General features: G+C 42.1%; 1 protein-coding gene across 2 annotated transcripts in view; it reads left to right on the top strand.

The window, feature by feature from the left end:
• The window catches only part of DLGAP4 (DLG associated protein 4), a 422133-nt gene that overhangs the window by 332061 nt on the left and 71512 nt on the right, over positions 1-18560 (top strand). For both annotated transcript variants that reach the window (XM_060230962.1, XM_060230961.1), the window contains 4 exons: positions 2521-2738; positions 9284-9398; positions 13884-13934; positions 15072-15315. In XM_060230962.1, coding sequence (XP_060086945.1) covers positions 2521-2738; positions 9284-9398; positions 13884-13934; positions 15072-15315 — 628 coding nt within the window. The remainder of the gene's footprint in view (positions 1-2520; positions 2739-9283; positions 9399-13883; positions 13935-15071; positions 15316-18560) is intronic.

Here is an 18560-nt window from a genome sequence, read left to right on the forward strand (position 1 = left end):
GAATGTCAGCAGGCATCGGCAGCAATTACCTGGAGTTTGTACGCCATATGCAGGCACCTGGTAAGCCTTACCCCCAGGTGTGTAAATGGGCCCCTTGAATGTGCATTTGACAGGAAGCTGCAACTAGGCTCTCTGATTAATGTATCTGAAGCTTGTGTTGTCTTTTCATTCTTTAGTTTTTTTAAAGTATCCCCTTAAGAATATTTAGATGTGCACCTAAGAAATGTAGCATGTGAAACAACCCACACTGAGTCCCATAAAATAGTCAGGGGGGGGGGGGTGTCTATAGCCTTCAGAGTGCTTCTGATCACCACCAGTTCCTGATTATACCCAGTTGCTCATCTTCCCCACTCCAGTCATCACACGGCAGCACAGACTGTCACGTTAGGAGCTGCCTTCCCTCTCAAAGCAGGCAGTTTTTCCTGATGTCAAATTAGCAAGTTGAGACGAAGACAGTCCAAAAGAGAGAGAGAGAGAGAGAAATCTCATCTCCAGTCAGACGTGACTCCAAGGCAGCTAGGATTAAAGTGCTTTCAGAAGACTTGTGTCTCCTTCATTAGGAAAGGTCAAAGCCAATCACCCTAGTGGTGATTTGCAGAGAACAAGACATAGGAATGTGACACTGGAGGTTTGGGGGATTTTTTTTTTCCTTCCACAAGAATAGGCAGAAGGCAGAGCTATGCCTAGGACCCTGTGATGAACTTCCACTACTGCCAGTGTCTCATCCCCTCTAGAGGCAGATACACTGCAGGCCACCAGTAACGTGAAGGAAAAGCACTGCCTTGGATTTGTTTCTGTGCACTGACATGGGCCCTGTGGCCAGATCTCACATCTGAAGGCCCAGGAGCAATATGATGGATGGGAAGGGAGGGGGAGAGAGAGAGAGAGAGAGAGAGAATCTGGCAATAATAGCCACAATCTGGAATCAAACAAAATGTGTAGGTGTATAAAACATCCTATGCTGTGCACCCATGCCACAATCTTGAATCAAACAAAATATGTAGATATATAGCATATCCCATGCTGTGCACCCATGCAGGCCTCTATATTTGTGAAGTGTCTCCAGGACAAGAGAGCATTTACTTTTTTTTCCAAAAGCAGAAGCGATTGGGGGGAGCCAAATCAGACTGAGGCCACAGCAGTAAGCTAAAGCTTTCCCCCTGCTCTAGATTTCTACCCTCCTCTCCAGAGCTGCTTTGTGTCTCATGGGGAAAACATGTATATTGTGAGAAAGGGAGAAGTATTACACCTCTGTCCCTCAAACACCATGGTTCCAATCTGATTCATGGCTTCCACAACTCCTACTAGTTTGGTTTTTTTCCTTCCGTGTGGGAGCTCTGACCTCAGACTTTTCTCCATCATATCTAGTTGGCTGTAAGGAATATATCCACAAAAATATAGAAGCCCATGTAAGTATTACAGCTCTCACACTAGGTGATTATTGTGGCTTAGTAGAGCTAACTCAAACAAAGGTTCTTGTTCATGTAGTTTATAGAATTCACTACCACAAGATATGGTAATGACACTGTTTTACAAATGGCTTCAAAAGGGAATTATACAAATTCATCAGTTGTATGGCTGTTGCCTGTGGCAACAAAATGGAACCTCCAGAGGCAGCCTGCATCTGATTATCAAATTTTCTGTTGCCTCCGTGCCCTCCTTGTAAGCTTCACAGAACATCTGGCTGACCACTCTTGGAAACAGTGCCAGACTAGAAGGGCCTTAATTCTGGCTACTAAGGTCTTTAAAGGTGGGGAAGGAGAGCCATTATTGAACCTTCAGCAACTTTAGAAAAGGATTCCAGAGGAGGAGCCATGTTTGTCTTTTGCAGCAAAGGTGCCACAGCTTCTGTTTGGTTTAGAAAGGGAGAATCTTTGAATTGGTAAGTTTTTATTCTTTTTATTTCTGTCTCATATAAGTGGTTGATCAGGTCACCTGATGGCTCCACAAATTAAGAATGGGCATTTGCTGACACTTGAGAGGAGAAACAAACCATGGGTTGGATCTTTGAGCTCAATGATTTCTGTAGGCTCAAAGATTTCTGCTCATTGAGCATGATTATTCTGCTTCCCCCCTCCCCAGCATTCTAAATTGCTCTCCAAAATCATGTTCCATTTCAGGTTGCCGTCAAAAGTGGGGGGATGCAGGAGAATTACACTGTGGAGCAAGAAATTTTGGGGCCTGCAGAAATGTTACTCTGGATTCAAGCCATTCTCTTGCTTGACAAAGACAATGAAATCCCATGTTGGTCCATGCAGAGGGACAAGCTATATTAAAGACATGTTAGTGAAGACTCAGAAACTGGCCCCATGAGCTAGCAAAACAAGACAATTTAATATCATTGTAGAAACTAATTTCACTCTATTTCCCAGCACTGGAGGTAGGGCTAACAAGGATGAACTGCTCTCCTTCAGTTCCTCCAGTTTTCCATTCTTCCACAATATGCCCAGGGCCCATCTTTCTTACCTTGCCATATACCATCACTGTGCTCTGTTTCATTTTGGTTGTTTTTTTCTGCAGGTGCCTCAGGGAGACTGGAATAATACGTTGACGAAGGACAAAGACAATGAAATCCCATGTCGACGCATGCGGAGCGGGAGCTATATCAAAGCCATGGGGGATGACGACAGTGAAGACTCTGAAACCAGCCCCAAGCCATCCCCGAAAACTGCAGCACGAAGGCAGAGTTACCTCAAGGCCACTCAACAGTCACTGAGTGAGCAGAGCACCACCCAGAGGTACTGCCATTAACAGGAAGCTCTGTAGACAGTGGGTTCTACCTGGATTTCTGGTAACAGTTCAGATGAAGCATGAGCTGGGCCCATGAGCTCCTTTCCCGTATTAACTGCAGGGATGGCTAAGGGGAAAGGTATGGGCACTTGTGATATGTAGGCTGCAGTAGCAGCATCCTGTGAATAGAATCCTGAAATGAGGAATGACAAACTTTGCAGGTCATGAAGGGCCCTGTCCTCTACTAGAGTTTCTATTTAACTTCCTGTTTATTAATATCCCATTACAAATTACTCTCAGTTTCCAAGATTTTTCTAGGAGTCATAAGGACTAGAAACATCTTTTTTTATTTCTAAGGAAGGGTGTGTTTAATTTCTTTATCACCCACAGATCCTTTCCTAATAGGGTTGCCAAGTCCAATTCAAGAAATATCTGGGGACTTTGGGGGTGGAGCCAGGAGACTTTGGGGGTGGAGCCAGGAGACATTAGGGGCGGAGCCAGGAGCAAGGGTGTGACAAGCATAAATGAACTCCAAGGGAGTTCTGGCCATCACATTTAAAGGGACGGCACACCTTTTCAATTCCTTCCTTCCATAGGAAATAATGAAGGATAGGGGCACCTTCTTTTGGGGCTCATAGAATTGGACCCCCTGGTCCAATCTTTTTGAAACTTGGGGGGTATTTTGGGGAGAGGCACTAGATGCTATAATGAAGATTTGTTGCCTCTACCCCAAAAAACAGCCCCCCCAGAGCCCCAGATACCTGCAGATCAATTCTCCATGATTTTCTATGGGAATAAATCTCCCTAGGGAATAATAGAGTTCCCAGCAGACATTTCCCTCCCCTCCCCCCGCTTTCTGACGACCCTGAAGCAGGAGGAGGGTCTCCAAACCAGGGGATCCCCTGCCCCCACCTGCGGATTGGCAACCCTATTTCCTAATGGTAGTAAAAATAAGTTTGTCCTAGCAATCTGCATAGCAGGTTTTTTTTTTTAAGTTCTTGTTAGCTCTGAGATAAGTTCCTTTAAACTACAGGTTTTTATTAACTATAGTAAGAAGGGCCATCTTTTTTTTTAGCCACTCCATTCCAAAGAGGCAAGCTGGGAGACTTCTCCGCATTCCCACTCAGTCAGGATGCTCACTGGGTGACGTTGGACCAATCCCTGTCTTGCAGCCTAACCTACCTCACAAAGTTACTGTGAGATAAAACAAATGAGAAGAGATCCATGGATACCACCTAGAGCTCCTTGGGGGAAGCGGAAGATAAAACTCAGTTTCTCATATACATTTAATATATTAATCACACCCTGTGATATCTCAGGTTGGGGTATTCAGTGGGGAAATCAAGAAACAACCCAAGAGAGGGGTTATCAGGAAGAGAGAAAGGCAAGACTGGGTCCCAAAAATACCAGAAGTCCAGGTAGGTTTGAAATCTACCAGTATAAGTCTTCTTGGGGATAAAATGTGCCTCAGACATAGGGAAGTCCTTGGGAGTAAAAGCTTGTTCATGGGTAGTCTAAGAGGAAGGAGAATAAAAGATTAGAATAGGAGGAAGGGAGGGGGAGAGAGCCATCTGGGCAGGAAGCCAGAGAACTGGAAAGGCCTGTGAATTTGGAGGGCAGACAGGATCAGCTCCTCCCATGGGCCAAGGAGGTGGCATTCCTGACCAGGAGAATAATAGTTCCTTCCTCATCTTAGTGCCTTACTACAGTGGCTAAGAGACAATATGTAAAGGCATCTAGGTAGCTAGACCAGATAGAGTTTGCCAGGCCCTCACCTAGTAATCTGAGAGGCATCGTCTGGGGAGGAGCAGGGCTTCTTTTGTAGCAGGAACTTTGCATATTAGGCTACACCCCCTCTGATGTAGCCAGTCCTGTAGGCCCTGTAAGCTCTTAAAGGATTGGCTACATAAGAGTGGTGTGGCCTAATATGCAAAAGAGTTCCTGCTACAAAAAAAAAAAAACCCTGGGAAGGGTTTTTGTGTTACACAGTGACTTCACTTTTGCATGAAAACTTAGACGTGATGTCACTGTTGAACAGTGCTCTAGGAATTCCCCCAGTCTCTGTGGTAAAGACCAGATGACCAGAGCCTTAACAGAAGTAAGTGGAGGCAACGAGGGATAGATGCGTCCCTGACTATAACAGAGCATGTGAACCTGGAACTCTGTTCTTTCAGATGAGCTGTGCAATAAACCACAGCCTTAACAGCTCTCATGGTGTCTGTTTTTTTATTAAAGAGGCTGAAAAATGATCCAGTGCCTGGATGGAGAAACAGCCTCTGGCCCCAAGGACATCACAATATTATAAACTGCCTTGGGGATCAATTTCATGCTGATGCTAACCATCTTAGTCAGCTGCAGCCAAAACAAGGAAGAGTTTTGCAACACTTTAAAGATGAACTCATTTACTGGGTCATCAGCTTTTGAGAGCTAGAGCCCATCTTTTATGCATGTGCCAACTCTATATAGTGACTCTTGTATCTGACAAAGTCAACTGTGACTTGCAAAATCTTATCCCACCATGAACTGGTTCATCTGTAGGGTTTCACAAGGTTCTTCTTTGCCTTGATAGATATCTTTAAAAATAAAATAGCTCACACTGCAGCTGTAATGTCTGGAGCTGTCACGTGTTTCTCCCCAGCTGCAGAAGTTTCCTTCCTGACCAGAACAGCTGGTGCTGAATCAATATAATGTGAAACTAATGTATATGAGAAAAGAAATGGAAATCTTTTTTGGACTGGAGGCTTTGGGAGTTAGGTCAGAGGGATGGAGGAAAGGGAGATGAATAGTTCTGGACTTTGGAAGGAAAAGCATCCTGCAGAAAAGAGGGCTAGTTCAGACTCAAATGGCAAAGAGGCCATGGATGCAATAATGTTCTTTGCATAAATTTTTACAATAAAATTTTAAATTCCCATTAATGTTCCCAGGAGCAGTCGCAGTTTATCCTGTGGCCCTTTAAACCACTCCTTCATCCAAACTGGCATGCGACCGCTGTTTCCTGTCCACAGAGAAGACAAAAATTTAAAGGTCGCTTCTAGTTTCCCCGTTGTATTTATTAGAAGAACAATGAAAAGTTCTACATTTTGCTTCCAGCCTTTGTCCTGTCTTTGCCCTGCCCTTCCACTCCCAGGGCAAGAACATTTCGGCTCTCAAGGAACCTCAGCAAATGCAATAAAGAAGGCTCCAGGAGAGCTTGCCAATGGCCGTGGAAAATGGTCAATAAAGACAGTCCGGGCTTTACTGGTATAAAAATGTGAGCTCTAGCACCATCTGCTGGTCACTCTGGGGGAATCTCTTGGTTTTCTGAAACTTGTTCAGTTCTCCAGAACATTAAGCCAAAAAAGATTCAAAAACCATGCAAATAGAGTTGGGATGATTGTTTATAAAGTTGCATTTTACTAATATCTGGGGAAGTTCTGGTGATTCTGCTAACACAGACAGGTTTTTGTGATTGTACCTTTTGCTGGGATATGGGACATGGTCAGATAAAAGTTGCAGACCAGCCATCAGCCCAAGAGCTCTCTTTTCCTGGATGTTTGCCATAAGACTTCTTCATTATAATAGCTTCACATCTAGATTTAGTTTATGTTTTAAGATGTGAACAGCATAACGCTGATACAACACTGGACACTGGTCACAATACAAAAGCTTGTTGGACTCTGATGCACAGGAACTGCCCTGTTTACTCAGCAGAGTTCTCCACATGTCCAGAGGGGGATCTCTGTTGCATGTATTGACATGTCCATGCCAGAGAATTAGGTAGGGCAGACTCTATGTGCACATTAGAATGGTTGGGTGCACAGTGAAGCCACTAATTCCAGGCAAGGATTGTTATTTGTTGTTTGTTATCCATGAGCACCCAAACAGCCTTGGGGACAGAACCATGTTAAATTAATCAAAGTAATGCATCCATTGCAGTTCAAATAATGCAATTAAGTTTGATCCTTCTGCAGGTTCTGAAAATCCTGACATCTACCTATCACATAATGGCTTTTTCACACGTTACAAAATCTGTATATTGTGGGAAAATGTCTGTATTCATTGGGCATTGGGTACCACCAATTATGTGTTTTGCCAGCCTCCATTTAGATCCAAGGCTCCTCTCAGCTTTGCATCTAGTAACATGGGGTATTAATGCATTTGCACTGGAATCTCTGGTTAAAGGAAGACGATATATAAAGGTTAAAGGATGCAGACCTGCTGGCCCTTTGATGCACCCATCTTATAAATATGAATCTTCCTAACCTGACGGCAAGTCTCCATCTAAAGGAATGTATGACACCTAGCTAAATTTAGCATACTAGATCTAAACAGAAACTTTTAAAAAATTCACTGATAAAACTGGGAATTGGTGACAGACTGGTGACGGACCCAGAATATATTTCAGATGCCTTCTCTTTCTCATTTCCTATGAAGCAACTGGCACAACAAAAACCTTATGAAATTACAGCTTCCAGATGAGAGCACATAACTTCTAGGCAGGGATCAGATGCAGCTTCTCTCTTTTTACAAACTGGACATCAAGAAGCAGGTTCAGCACCCCTCCCCCGCAAACTGGTTTGCTGATCCCTGTGTGTGCGCCAAGTTGTTTCCAGTTTATGATGATTCTACAAATTAATGACCTCCAAAATATCCTGTCATTAACAGCCTTGCTGAAGCCTTGCAAACTAAGGCTTGTGGCATTCCTGACTGAGTCAATCCATCTCATGTTGAGTCTTCTTTTTCTGCTGCCTTCTGCTTTTCTTAGTATTGTTGTCTTTTACAGTGCGTGTTATCTTCTCTAATGTGACCTAATCAAGATAGTCTCAGTTGTTATTTTAACTCCTATGGATGGAGATCAGGCTCGATTTGATCAGAGTTCGGGCTCAATTGGATCTACAGCCCATTTAATTTGTCTTTTTGGTGGTCCATGGTTATCCATACAATGCTCCTCCAATACCACATTTCAAATGAATCAGCTTCCTTCTTGTCACCTTTTTTCATTATCCAACTTTCATTCCCATACATAGTAATGGGGAATACTGTGGTATGAAATGAATTACCTTGATCTTTGTTGCTGGTGATACAACCTTGCACTTAAGGATCCTTTCCGGCTCCTTAATGGCAGCCCTTCCCAGTCTCAGTCTCCTTCTGATAATCCTTAGGGAAGAAAAAACCCTGCTATAGCCACAGGAGGGCTGGCTTGTCTAGCCTTGGCCTGGGGTCTGGGCTTGCTGGCAACGGGGCATTCCCAGCATCACATTGTCCAGCAAATCAGCTTTCCAGCTTTGTCAGTGGGATTTGTTTTACACATATTGGTGTTGAAGTCTTGGAGATATGTTTAGCCAAATGAGTTTGAGGAGGAGCCAAATGAGTTTGAAGAGGCAAGAGTGCCCCTGCAGTTTTTTACTTCAACATGAGAAACATAAATTGCTCAGTGATGGGCAGACAATATATTAATGTGGAGCACTATTGCCACCCTGTGGCCATTTACTGCTCTGGCTAGTGTGTGCATGGCCTTTCTTCAGAACAGCTGAAAGCATGCCATGGGCACATTTTATAGTGTTGTATTCCCACAACTGACTTTCCAGGGACATCAGTCAATCATTTAACTGTGCATTTAAGAAGGAAAAGGTTAGCCATGTTGCTGTTTGCCTTCTTAAGAGCATCTGGCTATATGCTTGCTTCCCCGTAAGAGGGATACAATGCCAAGGGAGCCCTTTTTCCTAAGTACAGTAATATAGGAAGGCCAACAATTGGCCCACATTTGTGGTAGTTGCATTTTGACAAAGCAAAATAGATCAATCTCTTTCTAGAATCCTGAATACTTTAATTTTTAAAGTCCATGCTTTTAGCCCATGTCAGCATAGACAAATGCAAATATTTAAGGTCACACAGTCCTAATTAGGTTTACCCTGAAGTAAGATCCACCAGGCCTTTTCTACACTTGAACCTCTACCTGGGTTCTCTGAGTTCAACTCACATTCATTTACCTTGCAGGAAAATGCTGGGAATCCATATATCCAGGGAAAATCGTGGTGCAAAACTGGAGTAAACTTAGTGTAATGTAGACACAAAATAAAAACACAAGATAAAAGCAAGAGTGAACTCAAGTGTAGTGTGGAAACCAAAAAAACCCTGAGATACAATCAGGGGTGAACTCAAGTGTAGTGTAGAATGTTATTTCGAGGACAGGGCTGAACCAGGATAAAAGTCTAGTGTAGAAAGGACCTAGATTCAATAGGACTTTAGTCTGTGTGCTTATTTCTGGGTACTCTTCCTGGGCACTTTTGAGCCCAATGGAACTTAGCTTTCACGTAACTGCACATAACATCAAGTGGCACGTATGCAATCCTATGCATTCTTGCTTGGGAGTAAACCCCAGCGAACTCAATGGGGCTTGCTTCTGAGTAAATTATTGGGCTATATATTAAAGGAATGAAAGCATTGTGTTTACACAGAAAATGAAATTGGTGTAAAGGTCTTTTGCAGTAGCTGATTGCCAACAAGATCCATGATTACATCTCTTGTCTGGTTAATTGGTCATCCTTTCAGTGTCCCTGTTCTCATTCTACAGAAGTCTGGACCGACTAGACTCTGTTGAGATCCTCTTGCCTCCAAAGTTCCCCAGCTGGGAGGAAGAATACAACCAGATTACAGAAAACCTCAACGAGTCCAGTTCCATCAACCAGGTAAGAGCCAGTAGCAGGGGCAGCTAGGCAACTAAGACCTGTGTTCAAGTGGGATGGTAGCTGGGAGACTGCAGGACAGACTGTTCCCACTAACATGGAAAGAGATAGCTTAATGAGATCACTTTCACACATGACACTTAAACCAATTTTTTTCTGTTGCATGTATTAACGATTGAATTATAAGACTTTCTATCACACATTAAGAACATACACACTTGAGCACTAACAGCGAAAGAGACTCTGTAGCACACCAAACATGAACATTTTTCCAAATATTACTGCAGATGAAAAGGCAATAATTTCTACTGTATATAGTTCACATTTGTCAGCAGCTTTATAGGGTTCTTCTCCTGCATTCTCCTTCAGAATCCCCAACCGCTTCCAGATATGCACCATTTATCTACACATTCCCATAGACCCCCTCACTTGCCCCACATAGGAGATAAAGGGAACTGCAGGCCATTTTTAGAATTATTGATGTATGGATTCGTGTTTATTTTTTGTTAGTTACCTTGGTCATTCATTAGAATGGACATATGGTGATTAGCCTTTGAAATAGGCAAAATTATAAATATGTATGGCTGATAAAGCCCATGTGAAAGGCTGTTATAGCAATGCTTGAATTATGTGGAGGAAGGTAACGAGTCTAAATGAATCATGACCAAATTATGCTCTCTCGTAACTTACTACAAACCATAACAAACTCTAGAAGAATCAGCCTCACTTCTCATTTGCACACTGGGTGTATCCAGTTGTCTACAGACTTCTCAGAGTGGAACTTTCCTGATTTCCCTTCCTGCTGCAGCTCACTGAGGCCCCTGAAATTTTATTCGGGGTAGGGGTGTCAGTGGACCACCAGGAGAAGAGTAGTGGGCAAAGGGGGAAGCTGCAGTGAGAGGAGAAAACAGCAGAAAATGCCACCCCCTCATCTGAAAATAGTAATGTTGTTCTGCTGAGGAATTGAACAGTTGGCCCTAAGTCTTCAAAAGCCCATACCAGGCCCTGTCTTCAAAAGCCTTTTACCCTATTATCTGAAGGATGCACATCCAGTCAAGGCCATTACCCAATTATTCCTCCTTCCATTGGACTGCAACTTCTGCCTCTTTCCTTAAACCATTAAGGAGTGAGTTGTGCAATAGCAAAGAAGAAGAATAAATAAGTTATTATCCTACTGCCAGTTAGTACATCTGGACTATCTGGTACCATCAGCAACATTAGTAGGATTTTGATACAGTGAGTAGTCTTGTGAAAACTTGAATACATGCAGAAAATTATTCCTAAAAATGTTTCTGAAGTGTTTTGAGCCAGACGGTGTTGATAGGTGGCCTTCTCATTTGATTCAGAGGCTTCCAAAAGCTGTTAATCAGGTCAAAATGCCCTTGGGAAAAGTCAACTTGAATCTAATTGCATGCTGGGAGGAGGCAACAAAGAGTAGTGGGTGGTGCTATGGACATAATGGGCAATGCGGAACACAACAAGACCAAATATGAGTGCAGTCTGTATTTGTGGTGTTTGTGCATCTTCCATTTGTCTGTATGTTGGTGTGTTTGCTCTGTAAAAGTACTTTGTGATACTCTTTTGAGATCCTCAGAAAATAGGCTATGTTACATTTCTCCAGTGAGAAATAATAATCATCAATATTCTGGATGTTCCAAATCAAGAATATCAAACTCATTTCACATATGAACGAATTCCTTTAGCCAGTCCTTGAAGAGGAAGGTCTCTGTCAATGGAAATTCTTGGCATCTTGGTCCTAAATATCAGAGTCTCAGAAGCATTTCCCCATTCTTTTTGAACATTTTGCTGAGATTTGGAATAGATCCTAGGAATAAGCATTTTCCTTCAGGGTATTGAACTGGATGTACTTCTTGATCCCAGGCATATCATTCACATTTGTAATAAGGGTGGTTTTTTTCCAGTTATTAGGGCTGTTGAAAAGAGAGCATTGTGAACTCAGTAATATTGATAGTGAGCATTGTGAACATAGTGATTCTCAGATACTGATGCAATCATGTATTGAATCAGCCCACCCATAATTCATAATCAGCCCACCCATAATTCATAATCAGCCCACCCATAATTCAAATTTTGGCAGTGATCCTCTTGAAACTTTCCTAACTATATGCTACCTGTGAACAGAACTGTGATATTTGATTATTTTGGGCCTCCTCATGCCGGAAAGTACTAGATATCCTACTAATACATATTCCCACAATGGTATATGACAACAATAAAGGATACATCCAGATTACCCACAAACAAAAGCTGATTATTTGTATATGTGGTAGATTATAAATACCAGTTTTAAATACCAAAAGTTAGCCTTTATCGTTGTATACAGCATCTCTTACATGCTGACTATTTTTTTTAAAAAATGACAGTCATTTGGATACTTTGAATGGGTGTTTTTCGTCATACCACGTGCACATATCAGCTTTCATTTGTGGATAATTTTACCTCTCATGCAAGCTTTTGAAACAGTTTTACAGGATTTGTGAGCTAATGATGCACTTCTTTCACTGAAAGGAACATGGCAATAGTGGTATATTTAATAGTGGTACATTAAGAAAGCACCAAGAAAATTACAAAAGATCTTGCATTGGCCCTATGCATTAGTTGATATACTAGTGCACTAAGAACACCTACATGTTCCATATGAGATTAGCTTAGTTCGGAGAAAGAAGGAAACCTGATGGAACAATTAGGAGACCCACATACAAAACCAACAAGCATCAGGCTTAAAATCAACAAAAGAAAGCGGTTTTCAACACATTTCATTACTGACCTGTAAGAATACATTGTTAAAAGGGCCTAGATTGAGTCAGAAACAAGAAGATGGGAACAGTCATGCTCATTTTCAGAGTGTCCCCAAACAGAGGATCTGATATCTGGGGATAAGCAACTGCGAACTGAGAAAATAATTACTTGTATAAATTAAAACTTCACCTTTCTTGCATTGGCCACTGTGGAAGACATAATAACAAGTTAGGAAGAAGTCCATCTGGTACCGTAATTCTTGATTTATATGGCAAAGGAGAGCAACTGCTATCTGATATGCGAATTCAGCTTTGAAAGTACTGAAATGTTAAACCACCAGTTTGAGAGCCAGTTTGGTGTAGTGGTTGACTCTTATCTGGAAAAACCAGGTTTGATTCCCCATTCCTCCACATGCACCTGCTGGTGTCACCTTGGGTCAGCCACAAGTTCTCTCAGATCTGTTTTGTTAATGAGCAGTTATGGGAGAGCTCTCTCTCAGCCTCACCCACCTCACAGGGTGCCTGTTGTGGGGAGAAGAAGGGAAAGGAGATTGTAAGCTGCTCTGAGACTCCTTCAGGTAGTGAAGGGCAAGGTATAAATCTAATTTCTTCTTCTCCTCTGTCACTACCACTAGAGGTTTCTCCTAAAACTATTTGAGATCTTAAGCTCATGAAACTGCCTCATATAATCTACTCAGACTGGCAGTGGCTCTCGCGGGTTTCAAGCTAAGGTTTTTTACAACTCTTGCTACCTGAATCTTTTAGCAAGAGATGCCAGGGATTGAAAGCCTGGGACCTTCTTCATGCAGAGCAGAGCCTTTACATCTGAGCCACAAAATTTTACTTTCCTAGCATAATTCTGGACAGATATGTAGACGAATGAGAATATTCCATACAAGTCTTTGGATAGCTGCTCTGCTCTGTGAAATGGAATGGGATAGATGTCTTTGCAGCAGCCAGTCTGTTAAGCCATGTCTTGTTTTACGGGGGCAAATAAATGAAGCTGAAGTCCTGTTCTGCTTTAAGAATGCATTTATCCTGTGTATGGCTGTTTGCAGCCACTGAGATTATGGTACATCTTTTCCTGTACTGGTCTCAGGTGTGTGGTTTGCCTTGAGTAAATCTCCTTAATTCGTTAGCACAGTCTGACAGTCAATATAATAGCTGCACTGTGTCTGTCCTTGCATAGCAGGGTCTAAGAGTTGATCTCAGCAGTAGCTTGGCAGGAGCTAGTTTACCCATGGAAGATGGATCATTTTGCTATGCTTTGCCATTCTAAGCATGGCGATTGTGATTGCACAATAGGTTTGTATTGGGTAGCAGACGTGTAGACACATAGACTAATATGCCTCTCTCCCCTTTCTCAGTCTATTCCTGGATGTTGTTTCCACAAAGATTTTGTACCACTCACCATCATTAGTGGCAACTGGAATTTAAGCTTTTGGTGTAAATTGTGATAGATTGTCTCACCACCTGGTTTCAGAATGAACTTTGTCTCACAGTGTTAAATGTCTCCAAGGATTTCAATGACTGGCCTGTAGAATTTTGTCTTGTCATGCTTCATTAGTTGTCCTAGAAGTTGTGGGTTGTTCTGCTGCTCCATGTAAACATCACAGATGAAACTGTTGTATGGTCATTATTAGTCTGTGGCTCCTGTGAAGTGCTTCTTTACTGAAGCAGTGAGATCTCCATTCCTTGCGCTTTAATCTTCTCCAACTCTTTCTTCCAGATATTTGGACAGTCCTCCTTTATTCCACAGATATTTACACAAGAAGAGCAGGTACTGACCATATTCTACTGCCCTTTATGTGGGTATTCAGCTCTTAGAGCAGTTAAAGTGAGTTGCTTTTTAAGGAAGAATCATGGCTTGATGCCTGAGCTTGCTGAGTGAAGGAAAGAGAATCTGGAATGAGGTGACTGGAAGTAGCAGAGAGACAAAACATCCTCATGGATATTTCAAGGTGGTTTATTGCTGTGAGAGATTCTCTGTTGCCTTTCAGTACTGCAGTGAAGCCTGAGAGTAATTTTTCTGTGATGAAGCCAAACCTGGCTAAAAGTCAGTAGATTGGAATGAGTCTATTGGAAATAAGAGAAGGAAACAATTTCATAGACCCTAGGCATCAAGTCCAGGCACTGGTGAAAGGTCTGGAAGCTAAGAGAGAAGGCAGATAAAGTTAAACGGGCTAATTAAGTGTGACCCTTGCTGCTCTGGTTTGCTTTGTTGAATTAATGATATAGGAATGACTCCTCCAAATGAATTGGTATCAACTGTGCTTGTTTTGGTGATAAATACCAAACTTGCTTAGTTATTTCTAGAGGAAGATAGGATCTCACCAGAAAGGCTATATAGGACAGGTGCTAAGAGGGTCTCTAGGATGGGGAAAGTAATACCCAAGATGCCTAAATCAAATATTTTGTGTTAAATCTTATGGCTTTAGTGAAAAATAATAGAAAAAATTCTTCCTAGTTGCAACTACAATCCATTGCTCAGGGTTAGATTATCAGATGTGGGAGTCTTACTAGGAAACATAACCAAAATCTTGTTTTGAGCATCACAGAGTGATTAATTGGCTGCAAAGTTCTTTTTCCACATCTTGGTACTTTCACCTCCTCATTCATGGAAATTCCATGTACTCATTCTTTGAGGATCTCAAATTACTTTACGGCACCAGGGAACTAGCTCTCAAAGCATTCCTGCATAGAGGAAAGCTTTGGTTTGTGGAAACAGTAGATTACATAGACGAACCCAAGCATCTGACTCTCTTTCATCACCTATTAGCCTCGCATTTCATACCCTTCCTTACCAAATTAATATGTTTGCAAACATGACTAATGCATTCAAATTAAAGAAGCCTCATAAGACATATGGAACCAAAAGTACTTTTGACAGAAAAGATAACTGCTGGTGTCCCTACAGGTGAGAGAGGTGGAGCTGAATGACCAGTATGAGGGCCTGTGTGAATCCACCTACAGTGAAGCAGAGTCAGCAGCTGTGGAGGTGCTGGATCTGCCTCTTCCCAGCTACTTTCGCTCGCGGAGCCACAGCTACCTCCGAGCCATTCAGGCAGGTTGCTCCCAGGAAGAGGACACCGTCTCTGTTCGGTCCATCTCTCCACCCCCAGCCAACAGCATCAGCGGGAGTCGGACGCTTCCCAGCAACAGTAGGCAAAATGGTTTTTCTCTTTTCTTTAAAAAAAATGGTGTGTATCTTTGGGGCTATTGCTTTCAGTCAGCATTGAGAAGAGAATTTTGGCTGGTTAACATTAGTGCTCTCTCTAAACTGAGCTAGCGTGAGCTAGCTCACAGATTTTTAGCCTCTAGCTCACACACTTTTGTCTTCACTCAGGAAGGATGTTCCCAGAGCACATTAATGTATGCAGTAGCTCACAACTTTAATGCCAGTAGCTCACAAAGTAGAATTTTTGCTCACAAGACTCTGAAGCTTAGAGAACATTGGTTAACATTGTTCCAGTGAAACAGTGATTGAATTCTGAGCTGGGTGAGTCAGACCATTGGCTTACCTAGCCCTACTGGCTGTGACTTTTTGAGGTCTCAGAGGTTCACAGCCTGCTTCCTAAGTCCTTTTAACTGGAGATGGTGTGATTTAAACTTGGGACTTCCTGTATGCAAAGCCTGTGCTCTGCTATGAGCTGCTGAGCTTTGCATTCTTCTATAATAGACTTGGGGCTGTGAAGCAGTTCCTCGGTCACACAGAGCAGCAGTCTATTGCCAGGGTGGGAGGAGCTGTTTCCATATAACATTTGGCAGGCATGTATGCATAGATGAGGCATACATGTTGGGGGTGGGGGGGAATTACATTGAACTGAATTGCCTGAGTACCTTTATAGGACATGAATAGAAGGTAAAGGTCTAAATCAGTAGTGTTGCCAACATGCTTGGAGCAAAGGCCTAAATCAGTAGCATTACCAGCCGACCTGGGGGGAAATGCCCTGTCTCTGTAATAGAATTTAATGTGAAACTGGTAGGTGAAGCTATTCATAGTATGGAAGTAAGTGACATCACCTAGTAATTAACATTCTATTATGCCACTAATAAAGAGACAGGATTTTTTTTTCCTCCAGGCAGTCAGCAGCCCTATCCAAAGATCACCAGCACAATGCCTATGGGTGAAAGCGCCATTCTGTTTCCTTGCATTCACTTGCTGCTTCTCCACAGCAAACAGCTAGTCCTGGCTTTCCTCCACAGTGGTGTCAGACATGATTCAGAAGGGCCCAGGATGCATCCTCTTTTTTGACTAGAGGAGCCCTTTATGAGGAGTACCCTTTGGCAACCGCTGCCACCTTTATTTATTTATTTATTTATTTTTAACTTATATCTCGCCCTCTCCGTGAACGGACTCAGGGCAGCTAACGACAACCAGGAGGATGCTTGGCTTGAAACACCCTGACATTTTGTGATTGGACCCTGCCCCTATGGTAGCAACTTTGCAACTGGCCCCACTGGCTCTTATAACAGTCATTTGATTATGGCACCCACCCTTTCTTCTCAAAATCTTAAATGCACCCTCAAGTTCAACAAGATTAGGGACATCTGCCCTAACTGAAAAGAAGTTTGATGGCTAGATTCATGTACAAGGCAGGGCAAGGCAAGACTCTTTTTATGGAGGAGTAAGCAGTTCCATTCACTTCTTTTTGTACTGCATTGCAAACTATTTTGAAACATAATATTGATCTGAAAATGGAGGCAAAAAGCACCACTGTACATGTGTATAAATTGGGCTGTTAGATATTCTGATGAAGATTTTCTGTTTTAAACTCTAGACATTTAAATTAGGCTCCAATCAGTAGTTGTCCCAAATTTCTTCTTTCAGTGTCTTGTCTTCCACTAAGAGCTGATTTCATAGGATTTAGCAATATCAAAAACTGCCTGGTTCAGTGAAAATACTTTAAAGGTATTATCTCCATTTCTAGGTAATTTAAACAACTATACTTTGTTAAATTTCTGTGCTAGAATTGACCTGTTTCCAAGAAACAGTTGGCTGGTTACAATGCTCTGCCAAAATATCTGTTTCCACCCTTATTCAGTGCAATATACTCACTTTCTCCCCAGAATAAGACTTGACTGCATTCACAGCAAGCTGAGCGCTCAGGTCAGGCCTCCCTTTCTGGCCTTAGAAACCATCAGGAGTTATGTGTTTTAACTGTCTTCATTTGGAATAGCAGACCCTTAGTGAGTTGGATTTAATATTCTCCCCTAGATGGGCAGAAAGAGATTGTGTTGTGACGGGACGAGCATGAACCTGACCTGCTCATAGGGCAAGGCTGAAACATGAGTGAAATATCTCAAAGAAAAGGCCACCTCCAGTGCTTCCTTCAAAAATGACAAGATTTTAAAACCTTGCTGGGTTAAACAAAGCTTTATCAAAGTTACTTCTTGACTCTATGCATGTTTCTTGGAAATCAGTGCTACTGAGTTCAATGGGGCTTACTTCCAAGCAAGTGCACTTAAGATTGAAGTCAAGCAATATGATTATATGCATATTATATAATATATATGCATATATTATGTGCATTTTAACATGAAAGGATCTTATTGTATTCAGTTTTCTCCCAGGGAGCCTATTTCTTAGATTGCAATCCTACCTGTGCTTATTTGGGTGTGGACACCAATGAATCCATAGGACTGGTGGGGGGAAAAATATATAAGGATAAAGTGCTTGTGGCAGATCTCCCATTCTGAATAGACTGTTCTGTTCATCCTTGTGTACACAGCACTTGTTTGGTCCAGTCTCCCAAGAACGACAAGAAAACAAGCTATTGTTTGTGATTTGGATGGAATACCAAAGTATGATTTCTTGTGAATAAGGAAGTGATAAATTTGCAAACAGATGGAGAGTGTAATCTCAAAGATGCTCCCAAGCTTGTTCCATAATTCTGGTTTGCTGTTTTGTGAGATGGATTTTAGTCTGTTGTCTTGGGCTTGAAAGCTTTCATTGTGCACAAGAAGGACCATGGCTCATGAGACTACAAGACTTTCGATGGCTGTATAAAAACTATGGTGTGCATCATGATGATGTGTGTTGCAAAAAAGTCAGTTCAGGCTGCAATCAGCATGGGATTCATGGCTCTTAGAGGTTTATGGATTGTTCCATGGAAAATAAATTGCACTTGTCAATGGAATACAAAGCTCACTTCTGTTAAGATTCTTTTCTTCCTCTTTGATAGAATAGGAAAAGGGTTTTCCTCAGGACAAAGAGATCAGGTCCACATCCCCTCTCATTCCTAGAGAGGCTATTATGACAGCTTATTACACATTAGACAGAGTCAGAATGCTTGTATATTGTACTATAATCAAATTTCACGTATTTCATCCCAACAACAGCGAGATCCAAAAACGTCTAAACAGGGGTTTCTACCTTTTTCCAAGCAGAGGATCTGGGGGTTTT

This window comes from Heteronotia binoei, chromosome 2 (genome assembly GCF_032191835.1).
Source record: "Heteronotia binoei isolate CCM8104 ecotype False Entrance Well chromosome 2, APGP_CSIRO_Hbin_v1, whole genome shotgun sequence".
NCBI lineage: Eukaryota > Metazoa > Chordata > Lepidosauria > Squamata > Gekkonidae > Heteronotia > Heteronotia binoei.